The 17,528-nt window shown below is 46.2% G+C and overlaps 2 protein-coding genes across 7 annotated transcripts in view; one reads left to right on the top strand and one right to left on the bottom strand.

Annotated features, from left to right (window-relative positions):
* Positions 1–4,150: 4,150 nt before the first annotated feature.
* Positions 4,151–12,578, bottom strand: RPUSD4 (RNA pseudouridine synthase D4). Its single transcript, XM_014845430.3, has 7 exons — positions 12,353–12,578; positions 11,812–11,977; positions 10,332–10,533; positions 6,956–7,049; positions 6,738–6,882; positions 5,270–5,367; positions 4,151–4,729 (listed from the first exon to the last, which is right to left on the bottom strand). Exons 1-7 carry the CDS (start codon positions 12,539–12,541, stop codon positions 4,490–4,492), a joined length of 1,134 nt encoding a protein of 377 aa, XP_014700916.1. The 5' UTR covers positions 12,542–12,578; the 3' UTR covers positions 4,151–4,489.
* Positions 12,579–12,603: 25 nt separating this feature from the next.
* Positions 12,604–17,528, top strand: part of FAM118B (family with sequence similarity 118 member B) — a 42,040-nt gene continuing 37,115 nt past the window's right edge. The window contains exon 1 of one of the 6 annotated variants that reach the window (XM_014845431.3): positions 12,604–12,705. The gene's annotated coding sequence lies outside the window, so the exon portion shown is untranslated. The remainder of the gene's footprint in view (positions 12,706–17,528) is intronic. The other 5 variants (XM_014845435.3, XM_070489959.1, XM_070489956.1 and 2 more) reach the window with 5 other exon arrangements.

Raw genomic sequence — 17,528 nt, 5'->3', positions numbered from 1 at the left:
TGGGAGTCAGGAAGGTGAAGGGTTCCCTAGATAGGAAGCTTCTGAATCCTTGGAATTTCCCAAGTAATGGAAGTCCTTGTTATTCATGATGGGTCCTGATAGTCTGTGCTAAAGTGGTGACCCACGGTGGACCCCTGGGTGGCTTCAGGATGGGGGCTGGCCACAGCAGAAGACCAGCCATGTGATTAGAGGGCTGGGGCTTTAAGACGGGAAGGGGAGCTGGACTGAATTCAGTCACGTGGCCGGTGACCTAACCAATCGTGCTACATGATGAAACCCCAATAAAAACTCCAGACACCGAAGCTGAAGGGACATTCCTGGTTGGTAACATCCATGTCTAGGAGGGTGACATGTCCTGACCCCCTGGGACAGGACATGGTAGCTGCATGATTGGGACCCTCCCAGACTGTCCCCATGTGTCTCTTCTCTTGGCTGGTCCTGATTTGTATCCTGTTATGGCTGTAATAAAAAAGTATAGCACTTTCCTGAGTTCTGGGAGTCATTCTAGTAAATTATCAAGCCTGTGTGGGTTGTGGGAACCCCTGAATTTGTGGCTGGTTGGTGACAGGGTTCAGAATATGCTACCCCAAAACACGGCACCTTGGCATATTGAATATTTTAAAGGCAAGAAGTTTGAGAAACAGCAGAAGCAGGAAGGTCCCTCTGACCTCCTCTGCTTCCATCGCCCCTCTTCCCTGAAGCAGGCCATAAACCCTCCCATGTGAGGTGCTCTCCCTACACCGAGGAAAGAAGCATCTTTGTCCCTAGAAACAAAGAGATACCAGAAGAATCCTCAGCGACAGGCCTGGCCGAGCGTCCCCTAGTCTACTACCAACGACCTCCTCCTCCTCAGCCTGCCACACTCCTCCACAACCGGCCACTCTTCCTCAAACCTAGCATGAAAGACTCAGGTCTGTTTCTTTGGATCTTCATTTCCTTATAAAGGCTCCTGGATCATGTAAAATTTCTATTAAATAAATTTGTTTTTGTCCTGTTAATCTGTCAGTTCAATTATTTAGACCCAGCCAGGGACCCTAAGAGGGTCGAGAAGAATTTTCCGTCCTCTACATTGGTCACAATGGCGAGTGGCCTGGGAACCCCTGAGCTTGTGGCTGGTGTCTGCAGAGGAGTCTCTGGAGGACTGGGCACTTGTGAGGTTTGGCTCAACCCCGGGCAGTTAGTGTCAGAATGTCAGTGCACCGAGGCAGCACTGCTCACGCCATGGGGGAAAGTCGCCTGTGTCCCAGGCCTGCTTTGCACAGCACAGATAGGCTGTTTTTCGTATGTGCTACTAGGCATGCGGGCTGAAAACAGCCCAGAACGCCAAGGGCAGCAGACTTAGAAAAAGTGGGGTGGGTTTTGCTGTATCCCTCTGTCCTAGTTCCAAGAGCCCTCCTCCGCTCTGAGCCAGGAACCTGGCAATGGTCTCAACACCTGCTTCTGAGTGTGGTCTCTGGTGGGAACTGGCAGGGTGCCTGTGATCCTATTTCTAACCCACTCTGGCCCTCTCCCTTCCAGATCTATCCCGTCACGGTTGAAGTACAGAGAGAGGGAAGCTGGTGCTCAGGAAGAGGGAGTAGGATTGAAGAGGGAAGTGCCTTTTCAGAGAAGGGTTGGGGGTGGAGTTCAGACTCAATGACTAACTGGACTGGGGATGGGTGCGAGGGAGAAGTTTAGGGTGGTTCCCACGACTCTGGGGAGACCTTTTAACCGAGATAGGTGACAGGAGAGGAGGACCAGGTCTGGAGAGAGATGAGCAGTTTGGGCATGATTCAAGATGCTCCTAGGGAACTCCAAGGGGCAATAGCGACAGGCAGATAGATGTGAAGGTCAAGAGCTCAAGGGAGAGACCAAGGTCAGAGAGAGATTTACAAGGCTTCAGCAAACAGGCAGATGTCCCGAAAGCTGACCCAGCTCTGCTGCAAGGTCACTTGGGTGAAGAGCAGTATAGAAAGATGGAGTCCCTGGAGTATTAAGGCTGAAGCCCTTCAAGGACCCTGGGAGGAAAGCAAACGAGAAGATGCAGCAGGAGCTCATGGAATCAGAGTGAGTGAGGAGCCCAGAGTAGGGGAGGCTGGTTATGACACTTAAAGACAAGGTGTGGTATGAGGATTGAGAAAAGGGCTGTGCCGGCTTAGGTTGACCATGCCCAGCCTGGAAAAAGCTGCCCTGGTTACCAACGGCCCAGGAGCTGCTTCCTGGAGCAAAATAACCGGCATGCTGCCTCCCAGGTCTGGAGTGAGCCTGTGCTCCAGCCTCCCAGATAAAATAACCAGCAATTCCTAGCAGCACACAGCGGACGTTCGGGGGAAAGCTAAAGACAGGAGTCCCAACGGGGAAGGAATGGAGTCTTTCATTATAAGCCTTTTTGTTCTTGATTTTTTTAATCATGTGCATGTAGAACTTTAATAAAAAGAATGAAAAACCACTTTTACACTAATTATATGACTTACTACTAAATCCAATCTTTTCAGTGGCTCTAACTAGTATTTCATTTTAGGCACATTCCAGCCTCCCTTGCTGTGTAACCCCAGCTTCTCAGGCCACACTGACCCGAAGTAAAAGTTCTCAGATGATTTTCAAGGATTAAAGATAGCTACTATACCCAGCAAGACCAAGAAAACCCAGACAGGAGAAGGCAGAGTGTCCCCACTCCTCGCTGCCCCCACCCTGCAGCAGCTCTGAGCCCTCTGAGCAGATTTCCACAGGCCGTCCCCTTCCCCAGCTGACACCCGTGGTCCTGGGCTGCCCTCCCTCCAGATTGCGTGGGCTGCTGCCTAGTTCCTCTGGGGTGGTTCCTCGGGTACCTGGGGTTTCTCCAAACACTCACAAGACTAGGGGTCCCCTTCATTTGTCTTCCCAAATCAAAGTCAACTACCGATATCTTCTAAGTGTCACCTTTGTCTTGACCAGTGTGGTTTACTAGAAAGAGAAACAGCCAAAATATTTAGGCCTTGTATAAACAAATACAGTTATCTCATTGGTGCTTCTGAAGTTAAATCCATCATGCATGGGAACAGGTACCATGGGGACAGGGAAGGGCTGCTCTCAGGGCTTTCCCCTGCTGTGCTCTCCCTCCCACTTTTCTCAACTCAGCCCACAGTAACGGGGGTGTATCTGTTTGCAAGAAACAAAGTGGGGAGCTGGCCCAGTGGCGCAGCAGTTAAGTGTGCACGTTTCGCTTCGGTGGCCCGGGGTTTGCTGGTTTGGATCCCTGGTGCAGACAGGGCACTACTTGTCAAGCCATGCTGTGGCAGGTATCTCACATATAAAGTAGAGGAAGATGGGCATGGATATTAGCTCAGGGCCAGTCTTCCTCAAAAAAAAAACAACAAAAAGAAAACAAAAGAAACAAGCTGGGAGCTAGCTGGACAGCTGAGCAGGGAGGCCAGGAGAACGGCCATCCCTAGTGGTGTTCAGCATGGCCATCTCCTTCCTGAGACTCGGGAACAGGAGGCTTGCCTCCTAAGCTAAGCTTTAAAAAAATGGGAGCAGCCTCATAACCACACACTCACAGGTAACTGAAGCACCACCCCCCCGCCCCCGCCGAGTCTAGAAAGGGCAGAGACTACATGCAGCCAAAACCAAGAACTGATCCAGAACTTCCAGATGGCACCTTCCCCCAAGTCTCTACTCCATTCTTTAGACACAGGTTACAAACAGCCTGCAGACGAAATGCACCCTGCAAAGATGATCTGCACGGCTGCCTCAGTGTCTCTTTAAACTCTGATTTAGTTAGCAATGTAATGGGGGATTTCACACAAACATCCAGGTTTCCTGACTCTCGAAAATAAACTGGAAAACCTGTTCCCACAGAGCAACACCAAGCCGGAGGCCACAGCTGCCTTCTGTGGACAGCGTGAGTGCACCCCGCACAGCCTGTCCCCTGCCCACTTCACCTTTCACACCTGCTTTCCTTGCTTATCAGCACCCCCTCCCGGCTCCGTCACTAGTACAGTCAGGCTCCCGTGCCGGAGCTGGGGAGGATCCCTGCACCCTACCAAGGGGCCTCTAAAACCCAGGACGACATGAGCGGAGCAGAAAGGTCTGCAATAGCTCCTGCGGCTCCATGCAGACAGCAGCTAACCACTTCTGGATTTCTCTCTACGTTAGAGAACCATCATGCTCTTTCCAGCCACAGGAGAGAACCTTCCTGATAGATCAAGCTTTATTGTCAGATGGAAACAGTTCCTGATCACAGATCCTGTGCTTTAGTTCTCCTTTTCCAATTACTGACCCAGTCTACCTGGTCCTGGGCTCTCCTCCATCTCGGCAAGGGGGCCCCAAGGCAGGAAGACTTCCGCAGGCTCTTCCAGTGTGGGGCCAAAGTATCAGTAAACAGACTTTAGTTTCCAATAAAAGGAGAAGCAGCTGGGTTTCTTCAACTTATCATACCTGGCTGGCTCTTCTGGAGTCTGTCTCAAGTGAGAAGTTACCAGAATCCATTAAACAAAGAGAAAAATTTACAGGCCAAACAGCCCAACGGTCTTTACTGTGCTCCCAGATGTCCAGCATCATCGTTCCCATTTGGATCCTGACTTGGAATCTCTAAGCCCAGACGGTTCAGGGAACGTACAAAGTAGCGAGGAAGCCTGCAGACCAAGTTGAGCTCCTCCTTCCTGGAGCCCAGGGCAGGCAGGATCAGCTGGCGGGCGTGCAGGTGAAGGGGGATGTGGCGAGCCTTGGACTGCTGTAGCCCCAGCTTCTTCAGGGTGCCAACAGACAGCTTCTATACAAAGACAAGACAGCCTCCTGAGTGCAAGGCCAACGGTTCACCCTTGAGCAAAGACAGGGTCAGAAGACTTCCACTTAGCAGCACTAACCCCTGGGAGACGTAGTAATGGAGAGACTGCTGTGGGGCACTTCTTGGAAGGGTTCAGAACCCTGGTAAGGGAAAAACCACAACACCGGGGAAGCTCTTAGTGGCTGATTCTCTGGCCTCCCAAGAGAACGGGCTGTAACATCAAAATACAAAAGTTTCCACCATTGCTCTTTAGCAGTAGCATGAAAGGCTGCTTTGAGCCTTCAGGAAGTCTCCTCGCCCTGCCCACAGCCTCCTAACAAAATCTGGGACTAAAGAAATGAAGCAGAAAGGTCTGCTAATAGATCATGCAGCTCCCAGAGGACAGCAGCTAACCACATCTGAACCTCTCTATAAGTTAGAGAACTAGCATAGCACCATGTCTGAAGACGATCCTCAGGGTTTCAACCAGTGGAAAGAGTCAGTTCCCCCCTTATTCTGCTGCATATTGGGTCAAACCAGTATTACCTGGGGGGCCAGCCTATTCCAGTCCGAGTACTTGTGGTCACCAAGGATTGGGCAATCCAACCCAAATGACAGGTGAACTCGAAGCTGATGTTTTATCCCTTTGAAAAAATCAGAAAACTTATGAATAGCTACAGAAACAATACCACTGGCAGCCTCTGGTTCTAATCATACTACATCAAAGCACAGTATAGCTGGCAAAGCCCCAACTACCAGAAGGATAGAGAATAACAGAACAAATGATAAGCTACTAGAAAGTAAACATCATCAGTACTGGGAAGCCTCTAAGCCCCCTCCCACTCATGACTCTCCTTCCACCACAGCCAGCCAGCAGCAGCAGCTTGGTGTGCACCATTGCCAAGCTTTTTGTTTTTAAATAATTTTGTTATATAACACTTAACACTATTGCTTTGCACATTTATTTGCTTATTTATTTTTGCTGAAGAAGATTCGCCCTGAGCTAACATCCGTTGCCAATCTTCCTCTTTTTGTATGTGAGCCAACGCCACAGAATGGCCACTGACAGGTGAGTGGTGTAGGTCCACGCCCAGAAACCAAACCCAGGCTGCTGAGGCACAGTGTGCCAAACTTCACCACTAGGCCACCGGGGCTGGCCCTGCACATTTATTTTTTATTGTAGCAAAATATACATAACATAAAATTTACCATTTTAACTATTTTTAAGTGTACAGCTCAGTGGCATTAAGTACATTCAGATTGTTGTGCAACCATCCACCTCCAGAACTTTTTCTTCACCCCAAACTGAAACTCTGTCCCCATTAAACACTAACTCCCCATGTCCTTCTCCCTCCAGCTCCTGGTAACCACTATTCTACTTTCTGTCTCTATGAATTTGACTATTCTAGGAAGATTACATAAACAGAATCATACAATATTTGTCCTGTTGTGTCTAGCTTATTTCATTTAGCATAATGTCCTCAAGGTTCAACCACGTTGTAGCATGTATCAGAATTACCTTCCTTTAACGCTGAATAATACAATAAATTGTATGGATATACCACATTTTGTTTATCCATTTATCTGTCAACGAACATTTGGGTTGTTTTCACCTTTCGGCTGTTGTGAATGCTGCTGCTATGAACACTGGTGTACAAGTCTCTTTTCCAATCCCTGCTTTCAATTCTTTTGGGTATTTACCCAAGAGTAGAACAGCTGAATCATACGGTTATTCTATGCTTAATTTTTTGAGAAACCACTTTGCAAATTTCTAAATAAATGTAAGCAAACTGTTTATATCCTTCTGCTACCTAGTGTTTTTAACAGTCATCCCTAGTGGAGTTCCGAGCCCCAGATCAGCACCAGAAGCACACTCTCGAACAAGTCAGCTGCAACCCCAGCATCCCCACCACAAGAGCTGCTCAGTAGAGGGGCAGAGCCCAGCAAAAGACCCTGGACAAAGCTGAGCAGCACTGGGGTTTTGCCATCCCACTGCAGAATGGTGGCACCTCACCAGTAACAGGCTGGAGCTCCAGGAGGGCGGAGGAGAGAGTGTTGCTCAGCACCTGGTACTGAGTCACAGCCACATGTGCGTTGCGGTTCATCCGTACTCTCACCATTTTCCCACTGTCCATGCGGTAGCTCGGGGACAGCGTCATCTGAAGCCAAAGAAATCAAGATGTGATTTCAAAGGAAGAGGAGAAAACCCACCCCAGGAGGTGGCTCACTCACCTTGTGGTGGTGCTGCTGGCCCTGCACCTCCTTCTCAATGATGGGGATGTCCACGACTCCTGCTGAGGGCACCGGGATGCGCACAGTGATGGCCCTAGGCGACACATAGACCCCTGCTTCAGCCACAGAGATGAGTGAGGTGCTCCTTGAATTTGGCTACTCACAGGTTTTAACACTGGAGCTTCTGCACTACTGTGGTCAGTTCTTAAGACCAGAGGGTCTTGAATGATCTCTTGGTATAGTGCTTAGCCTGAGCGCTTGATACTATTCTTATAAATATAACCTTTTTACTACTAAGTGCTATATGCTAATGGTAGAATATTTGGGGAAAAAAATAGACAAACAAAATAATTTTATTAATAACATGGTCTTTAATTCCGGCCTTTAAAAATGAGTATGTATAGGGGCCAGCCTGGTGGCATAGCAGTTAAGTTCACATACTCTGCTTCCGTGGCCCAGGGTTTGCGGTTTCAGATCCCAGGTGCAGACCTACACACTGCTTGTCAAGACATGCTGTGGTGGCATCCCACATACAAAATAGAGGAAGACTGGCATAGATGTTAGCTCAGGGACAATCTTCCTCACCAAAAAAAAAAAAGAGTAAAAGAGTATGTATAGTTTAAAATAAAATTAGGGTAATAAGGTTTTACATCCTATTTTTCTGATTTAAATAACAAAAGATGGTAAGTTCTAATTGCATAGGAAATGAATGAATAAATAAATAAATGAACTGAGTGAAGAATTCACAGGACCAATCCTGCCCGATTTGCCAAGTAGATAAAACAGGGAGTAACTGTGCTCAAAGGAGTCACAGGGCCCAGAACCACAACTTGGGAACTCAGTCCAAATCACTTTTGTTGGAGGTGTCCCTTCATCACCTCAGACAGGGAGAAGGCTGTTTAATCTGTCCTCACATTTATGCCTCTTCCAGGATAGTCATGGAGGAGTCCTCCTGGGTACCTGGTGGCCTGCCACAGAATCACTGAACAAGGGACCCACGGCCACACAGATGTAACATCTCATACCCTGGACACCCCACTTCAGGTTGGCAGCAGTTTGTGCAGCTATCTGATATATTCTATGAAACTTAAACTGAGCCGTAACTACTAGATCACTCTTCCTAATGAAATACCACAACTGCTCAAAAATGTTCAGTCAGTACATGTTCACTGAATGTAAACCGGCACTGATTTAGGCAGGTATCAGCTCCATACAGACAAACAAGACAAAAATCCCTGCTCTCAAGGAATTCGAAGTCTAGTAAGAAGACTCTCACAAATGACTGCAATGTAACAAGGTGCTCTCACGGCAAGTCAGCAAACGCTCCTCGGCTGCCTGCTGTGTTCTATTTCTACCTTCCACGTCCTGTGCCTGGTGTTCAAGACCATCGTTCACGAGGTTCTGGCCTACCTCTCCAGCATTATCTGCCCCCAACCCCACTCCCAACTGGACTGTATGCCCTACTCTTTCATATGTGCCATTCTCACAACCTAGAACAATTTCTCCATCTCGTCTACCAGATCTTACTCGTTCATCAAGACCCAGTTAACTGATTTCAACTCCTCCATGAAGCCTGATCCTGAGAATGGCTACCAATTCTGAACTTTCATGAACAATTTTCACAAATAACATAACACCTCTTATAGACTTACATTTCATACTTGTATACATAATCGTCTTGATTTTTCTATCTTTCAGCCTTCACTATGAGCCAGGCACTCTGTTAAACACTTTACATGCACTGTCTCACTTAACTCTCTCATCAACTCCATTATTCCCATCTTCCTGAAGAAAAAGCTCAGAGAAGTTTACTAACTTGCCTAAGGTCCCACACTGGTAAATGACACAGCTGAGAGTTGGACGCCAATCTTTTTGAGCTCTTAGCTACTGTGCTACACTTCCCCCATTATCTGTAATCATTTATTACAGTGGTTCTTAAACCTGATTCTCCATCAGAGTCACTTGTGGAGCTTTAAAAAAAATACAGATGCTCAATCCCCACTCCCACTAGACTTATGAATCAGAACCTCTGTGGGTGGGTCTCAAGCATATAGATTTTTTAAAGGCTCCCAAAATAAAGTAGCTGCAAAATCTGTAGTACAAAAAGGACTAACAATCAAAATATAAAAAGAATACTTACAAATCCAACAGAAAGCAATAAACAACCTAATATAAAATGGGCAAAAGAAATAAACAGTCTGTTCACAGAAAGGGAAACTCAAACAGCTAATAAACACGAAAAGACAGTCAATATCACTAGTACACAGGGAAATAGAAAATAAAATATTTTTTTACCCATCAGGGTGGCAAACCTTTGCAACTGCATTGATCTGGCATAAGGGGAGGTGGACACTCACCACTGCTAGTGGGAGTAAAAACTGACATAACCATTTTGGAGAGCAATCAGGTAGTAACTATTCAAATTTTAAATGTCTGTACCCTTCATCCCAGCAATTCCACTTCTAGGAATCTGTCTTAAAGATATACTCACATATTCTTTTCAATAGGCTCTGAAAAATGGGAAATTACCTAAACATGAATCAGTAAGGAAATTATGACACAGCCATACAGTGGAATACTATAGAGCCATTAAAAAGGAGATAGCTCTAAATGCACAAGACAAAATGTTCTCCAAGGTATACTGCCCAAGTGAGAAAAGCAAGAGCAAAGCAGGGCAAAATATGCTGCCATATGATACTATGCTGCTACAGGCCCAGGGTAACTCTGGAAGTTTACACAAGACAGTAGTAATAGTGATGGCCTCTGGGGAAGGAAATTGAGTAGATGGAGGACAGGCATTTTTGCTCATGTATCTTTCTTGTATTAAAAAAACTGAGGTAAACCTATATGCACTAACATGGAAAGATCGCCAAGACATAGAGTTAAGTGGGGAAACAAAGTACAACATACCTTGTGCAACATGACATATATACACTTATGTATGTGTCCGTGTAGATAGACACACATATACACACATACTGTATGTACTAGACACGGTATAAATACACTGAGTAAGGACCAGAGGAATAAAAACCAAACTACCGCAAGGGAAGGGACTAGAATGACAGAGCGGGTGGATTCTCGAGGAGTTTTCTGCTTTATCTTTGTTGTTTGACTGTTTTACCACAGGAATGAAATCATGTTTTATTTGTATAATTAATTTTCAATAATTTTTATGCACAGCCATAATTAGGAGCCAGTATTCTGTGAGACTCTAATATTCTAAGCACCAAATCTGTTTCCTATGCTTTTCATCTGCCCACAGGTCTTCGGACAGCGTCTTCTATTAAAGGAGTTCCTGCTGTATGAATGGATGGATAGATGAAAGGGATGTCTTCATTTATACCACCTCCGCCACCATCAATGGGCTTCATACCAGTACTTCTTTGCCACCTGACGGGTTCTAAACAACTCTTGGACTTGGTGTGCCACTTCCTTCTCCCAAGCCAACACCATTACGCCTGTAGTTTCCTTGTCTAGCCGGTGGCACAGATGAAGGGGATCTGCCTTGTGGCCATGAAGTATCTTTGCCAGGATGGGCAGTACATCACTGATGCAGAGCTGGACCCCAGGGCCACCTAAGGAGGGAAAAGCCAGAAGTTTGAGTCACCAGGAAAAGATCCCACCAAAGAACTCTACTTGGGAAAAAAGCCCTTACTGGATTAACTGACAATGCTTTCTAGATCCTTATTACCGAAGTGTGGTCCAGGGACTAGCAACATCGCTATGCTCAGGGAGCTTGCTAGAAAGGACTCTCAGGCCCCTGATGCAGACTATTAAACCAAAATCTGCATTTTAACAAGATGCCCAAGTGATTCGTATGCATATTAAAGTTTAAGAAGCTTGAGAAGTGCTGTCCTAGAGCATGCAGTTTTTTCCTCATATATATTTTTTTAATCTACTTATATACTCACACTAAAATCAGCAATTAAAATGAGGAGGTCTGATATTTCACTAAATAAACAAAGGTTTGAGAATTTGCCAAGTAAACCCTAGAGAAATGCAAGACCGTGAGGTCCTCCTGAGGCCTTAGAGAAGAGCTACGAGGATGGGCTTCGCGGTGAGGCGGTCCTGGGTTCTACTCTATGTACTCTCCTAACTAGCCACTGACCTCAGGCAGATTACTTAATCTTTCCCACTTTCAGTTGTGTCATCTATAAAATGTAAATATGTGGCCAATAATTATCTCATGGGGAATGGGAAAGCAAGACATTATTGTGAGGATCAAAAGAGAAAGAAACCCACAAAGCACTCGGCCATGTCTGATTTAATTCCCTGCCTTTATGCACAACCTTCTCCATATGTCCCTAAAAGGCACTCTTCTTCTAGCTAAAATATGCCTTTTTCCCTCAGCAAAACCCTTTCCACAAATGCATCTTTTTCTATCAGTCTTTCCTGACTCACTCCAGCTGTCTGACAACTACACTCAACATTTGTTCAAAAACATTCACGTGTCCATTAAATTCTTGGCACTCTGGGGTTTTGTTAGGTATACTCCAACACACATACACACACCATCCCCAAATATAGTTTCTTTATATGTTATTTCCTCTTTCCCAGTTTTGATGGAAAATAACCCGAAGACAAGAACCACACAGCCTTTGAACTTCTCTATAGCAGTCCCTGTGGAGGTCTGCACACAGTGCATTCCACAAATCACTGCCAAGTGCAAACGTCTGGAAGGTGGGACTGTCTTATTTCTCTCTCTGTCTCCAGTAGTGCCTTATATAGGACAGTACTCCACAAATTTTAATTATTTTGAACGCAAGGCTTCCGAAAGCCCAAAGGTAACTGTCAGTCGCCCCAGCTGCAACAGAGAGCAGCAGCAGGCCCTCCCTCTCCCAAGCGGTCCTTACCATGCACAGGGAGACCGTAGGGCTTATTGATGACCAGAAGGTCCTTGTCCTGGTGGATAATCCCTCGACTCAGCGCCTTAGCAAGCACGTTGGGGTGGACCCGCTGCAGCTGCTGTGTGAACCGCACTAGTTCTTGCACTCTCCGCTGAACAGGGTTTGTGGGCACCTACGAGGAGAGAGCAGCGACGGGAAATGCCTGGTGGGAAAAACCTTGATTAAGTCTGGATGAGAATTTGGGTAGGGAATGCCCGTATCTTTGCACGAGGCTCGCGCCTTCCCCGAGGAATGTGAGAGCAGGGGTGCCCGTCCGTCTTACCTGTATCCACGTGGTGCTCAGGACGAGCGTGGCAAGAGCCAAAGACCCGGCCCATAGGAACACACCGTACCCTACCGACCTCTCCTCTCCGCTGTCTCCCCATCGTCCCACCACAAGTCCTCGACAGTTACTTGGTATCTATCAGAGGACCCTCCTACCTCACTCCCCGCCTGGGAGACCAGTGAGCGCACTGCCTCTTGGGAGTTGTGGTCCTTCCGGACTCACCGGCTCCTTCTTCGTCTTTTGTTCCTGTTTCTGGCTTCGGAGCCTCTCCGCTAATCGCTGGGCATCCAAGGGCCTAGAGGCAGCAGCGGCGGAACAAAACGGCTTTGGGCTGAGAGTGAAGAGACTCCCAAAACGCCACCCGGTACGCCGGACCCAGAGGCCCGGGGCACTGCAGGCGGGCGCCGCCATCTTGCCAGGAAGGGAGGAGCGAGCCAAGACCACGTGCAGAAGAATGATAGAGGGAGGAGGAAGTGGGCGGGGCCTGGGCCGAGTCACGTGGGGTCGGTGCGCGCTAAGTGCGGCTGCGCAGGCCGGTATCTGCAGCTGGAGCGGTGGTGTTTGGAGGGGACGCGGTGAGTGCGTTGGGAAGCCGGGCTGGGGCTGGGCAATGTCAGTCTCTCAACGTTTAACGTCTTCGCGTCCCCAAGATTTGCGTTCTCAGAGAGCACTGCCCTGGGAAACCGTTTCTCCCTTTGGGAGACGGTCCTACTCAAAAACACCTCCCCGCCCCCGCGCCCCCCGTGGAAGCGATGCCCCGTAAACGTTAGCCCGGAGCCTTCTTGGACGCCTACCTCGTCCCTATTGGCAACCGCATCCCCGGTGTTCAGCCAGTCCCCTCAGGGATGCGTCGTGGCCCCTCTCATTTCCCTGTCGCTCGACCTTCGGAGATGCTCGGATCTCTCTAGTCTCTCCACCTCTCACCTCCGGGCTCCCAGCCGCTTTGTTTCACATTGTAACCTGTTCTTCTTTCCCAGGGATGATGAGGAGCCCTCCTGTTATTCAGGGGCCCCAGCTCGTATTTCCCACCTAGGAAACACCTTGAATTTCTCTGTCCTTCCTCAAGAAGTCATTTCTTGAAGTCTTCTCTTCCCCTACCCTTTCCCCTACTTCCGAAGGAAAGACAAAGTACAGAGCACAGACGAAGTACCTTCCCCTTTCTGTTTCCTTCATTTTTCCCCTCCATAGTTTGAACTGCCCCAAACCTGCTCTCCCTATCTTACCCTCTCCCCCTGTCTTAAGGTGCAGTGTTGAAACTCTCATGCCCAAACTGCAAGCGATTCCCTCTCGTTTCACTAAGGGGTGACTGGGAAGACGAACATCTGCTTGAGATGGTAATGTTAAAAATACCGTGGGACGTACCTGCCATTTGTTAAGAAGAAAGCTAGTGCCGAGTTCTGAAAGGGCGTTCAGAAAAGTAATGTATTTGTGCTGACATAGAGGAAACAATTTTTTAAGACCGCTTAGAATGACGGCTGCCTGAGGAGTTCGAGTAGGTAGTGGAATTAGCTTTGCATCCTACCCCTCCAAAAGGAATTGGCAGAAGGAGCCATATTGGGCATGTAATAAGGTTGAGCAGGTAAGTGGAGCCTAGCTTGTAGAAGACTTCAAGTTGAAGAAGAGTTTGAACTACGTGTGATGAGTAGTAAAGAGTCTTTGAAGCTTCTTGAGCAGGAGAGAGACTCTTTGAAAGTGGAATTCTGGAAATGAATCTGGCAGTTGAATGCAGGACAGATTGAACAGGAGAGGGCTTTGATAGCAGGGGAATCAGCTAGGATGCTTCAATCTAGGCGGCCAGTAATGAGGCTATGCTTTATTCAGTGGTCTTTTTTCCCTTCCTGTACTGTCCGTTGAGTTTGAATTGATTTCGAGTTGTACAGGTCAAGATGTACCATTGGCAGCTGCTATGAACTGTGAGTCCCTTAAGGACTTATTCATTTTTTTGTCCCCATATCTGGCACAGAGTAAACTCACATTCATTAGATGGCTGAAGTGCATCATAGACATGTGTTAGAACGTGTCTGAACTTTTGAATTGGAAGAGTGCAGGTAAGAGTAAATGTATTTGTAGAGTGGGAAAGAAGGCTTGTGTGTGTTTCTGTAATAAGACAGGTGTTTGGGATATAGCTGCAAAAAATTCCAAGGAAAGTTGGGAAACAGATCTCCTTTTGTTTTTTTCCCCTGCAAATTCACAGGTAAGACATAGATCTATAAAAGTTGAGAAATTCCACCCTAAAATAATTCTTACCTTTTACTGATAGGCTCCAGATGCAGGTTGTAATTTCACTAATTAACCAGTTGCACATCACTTGTTCCTTAGGTACATGCAGACTCCTTTAACAAAGACTGAAATTTGGGCATCAGGACTTAAATTTTTATCGTTACATTAATTACAAACATGTTTTGTAGTACTTTTATGGTTTTGTGTAGGGGCTGGGAAAACCTGTTGCTATATTAACCTGTCCTTAATTGCATTCAAGAAATGACACCTGTTCTTGCAGAATTGGCCTTCTGTGGCAGGAAACAAAATGAAGAACCAACTCACATGTCATTGCTAGTGACACAGACCTTGTGTTCTTGGATTTCAGGTTAACCCAAGGCACACACTGTAGTGCCTGAGAATAAAAACCCTGGTCACTTTTTTCTGAAGAAGGAACTTTAGTATCTTCTTGTCGAAACTTTGTAAGAGCAATTTGAAGAATTCAAAGTTTTTGTTTGCTTGGTGTCACGGTACAGCTTTAGTTAATATGGGTACAGAACTTACAGCTTCCTTGATGCTTCTCCTCTGAGATGAGGCACTTGGTGATTTAAAGTAAAGTTGCTCTCTGAGTGTACAAGAATTTATGCAAATATGATGACTGTCTTTTGCGTTTTAATGCTACGTTGCCTTCTTCCCCTTCCTCCTTCGATTGATCCTATTTTAGGCAGTTCATTTTTCCACTTCTGCACCAATCTCACATTCTCTTTTTAGTTGGGGGCTCGTCTTATCTCGACTGTTTTCTCAGTGCAAGGAAGGAGGTTCTGTTATTGGTGTCTAGTGGTGTCTTCATTCTTATAGAGTACAGACATGGCTTATTTCATTCACATAGATTTTGGTATATGAGAAAATGTGCCCCCCCCAAATTACTATATAAAGAACTTGATAATTCTATTTTAAGGAAGGATATTTCCTGATCTATGCAAGAACAAAGCCTCCTTTTTATTTCACAGATATACATGAGGACTCACTAATAAAGGAACTTGTGTTTAAATATCACCAATTTAAGGTTAATTGGTGGCACAAGGTACATTCTGGCTTCTTCAACAGTGGTTTGCTAGTTGCAGATTAACCAGAGACTCAGTGCCCTGAAGAGCAGGAAGTGCCTGGCTATTATTTTACGGTTTGAGACAGATTCAAAGGAGCAGTTAGCGGGAGCGCCCTGGAGGCCTCCTGGACAGTGCCCTTCGGAGCCAGCACATCTTGGGACTAGTCCCAGTTCAGCCGCGCCCTTGCGAACTTGAGCAAGTAATTTGGCTTTAGTTTTTTGTCTTTTCAAAGAAGATCCTTACAACTCTAAGCTTCTATTCTGTAAAGATTTTCCACTGACACTTGACACTTAGGTACTTCTCTTTCTTAAGGAGTGGAATTTATCTCAGACTTATCTTGAATACATTTAGCATTGGCATGGAGAACCAGGATTCTGCTCTTGTCCCCAGAATTTAACCTTATGTCACTGAGCTAACATTTATATTTGGAAGTTACTTCTTGAATGGTGCTGAATATACCCTAAGATTTCCTAAGTGGGGCATGGCAGAGAGTGCAGATAGAAAAAAATATTAGAAATCAGTGGTACAGACCTATATCATGGGTGTGAATGCTTTTTTCCATACCAGCATTTTAAAGAGATTCTGTTGTACTGATGCCGATCGTTATACTTTATTCAGCTTCTGGGTCATGGTCAAGGCAGGTCTAGCTTAAACCAGTACTTCCCAAACTTTTTTCATATCGTGGCACATGCGGAAATACTTATTTCATGGGGGAAAACTGGGGGCGGCTCACCAAAGACACCTGGCCCGGAAGCTGTGGCTGTCCCTAGGGCTCACCTGACCATACCACAGGCTGAGGACATCCCTATCCGGTGGCCCGTAAGACTCTGAGGAAGGTCAGATTACACATTCAAGGTCTTTGATCCAAACTCGGCCTAACTATCAACAGGACGTGTATTATTATTTTTGTTAAATCTATCTCTAATTTGTTTCTCCCTTATGTGCCTTTATACTCTTGGTTAGTTTATATTTAAAGATCATACTTGTCCTTACAAAGTGGCATTTCTAAAAGTGGGTGAAAAGTAGTTAACTGATAAAGAGATGGGAAATGCTTTCCTCATAATGTTTTTTTTTTTTTAAAGATTTTATTTTTCCTTTTTCTGCCAAAGCCCCCCGGTACATAGTTGTGTATTTTTAGTTGTGGGTCCTTCTAGTTATGGCATATGGGACACCACCTCAACATGGCCTGATGAGCAGTGCCATGTCTGCAACCAGGACTTGAACCGGCGAAACCTGGGCCACCGCAGTGGTGTGTGCGAACTTAACCACTCGGCCACGGGGCCGGCCCCTCTCATAATGTTTTGACCGCAGTAGATTATGGGCAGTCTTGCTCTGCCTGTTTAGAGAAGATAGAGAATTTCTTTAAATAGCTTATTCTATGGTTTCTGTCATAAAAGTAATACAGAAAATGTGAAAAATACAAAAAAGTAGAGTGGGAAAAAGTCATTCACAGTTGTTTCCCAAATACTGTTTATATCCTGGTTTTCCTCAGTCTTTTTTGTCATGCATTTTTTCTTAATTGTAAATTTCAGACATTTACAGCGGTAGAGAAAATAATGAACCCGTGTACCCCTCAGCCAGCTTCTGCTGCCAGCTAGCACAGCGCAGTCCTGTTCTACACCCCACCCTTACCTCTCAGATGGTTTTGAATCCAATCCCAGAGATATTTCATCTCTAAACGCTTCAGTATGTATCTGAAAGATAAGGACTTGTTCTTAACATAACCACGATACTGTTATCACACCTTAGGGAAAAAATGCATTCCTTAATATCATCAAGCAACCAGTCGGTGCACAAATTTTCCCGTTGGTCTCTTTTTTTAGCAGTTAATTTGTTTGAATCAGGATCCAGGAAAGGTCCACACTTGATGTGTGCACTTTTAATTACAAGAATAAAACCGTGTGGGCATTCAGAGGAGACGTGGACCCTAAACCTTGAGGATGCCTGAGCACACTGGCTAAGAGCGTGCACTTTGGAGTCGGACAGACTGGGTGTCAGATCCTGGCTCTGCCGCTTGCCAGCCGTGTAACCTTGTGCAAGTTGCTTAACCTGTCTCTCACTTTAGTTTGTCCTGTAAAACGGGGACAATACCT

Source organism: Equus asinus, chromosome 20 (assembly GCF_041296235.1).
Source record: "Equus asinus isolate D_3611 breed Donkey chromosome 20, EquAss-T2T_v2, whole genome shotgun sequence".
NCBI classification, from domain to species: domain Eukaryota; kingdom Metazoa; phylum Chordata; class Mammalia; order Perissodactyla; family Equidae; genus Equus; species Equus asinus.
This window is presented reverse-complemented; position numbering and strand designations above follow the sequence as displayed.

What these genes read in the sequence shown, in the direction of transcription:
- RPUSD4 (XM_014845430.3), bottom strand. Translation starts at nt 12,541, where the DNA reads ATGGCGGCGCCCGCCTGCAGTGCCCCGGGCCTCTGGGTCCGGCGTACC. An exon ending in AAAAGACGAAGAAGGAGCCG is followed by an intron (nt 11,978 to 12,352) that starts GTGAGTCCGGAA and finishes CTCTCCTCGTAG; the next exon opens with GTGCCCACAAACCCTGTTCA. An exon ending in GGAATAGGCTGGCCCCCCAG is followed by an intron (nt 4,730 to 5,269) that starts GTAATACTGGTT and finishes GTCTTTGTATAG; the next exon opens with AAGCTGTCTGTTGGCACCCT.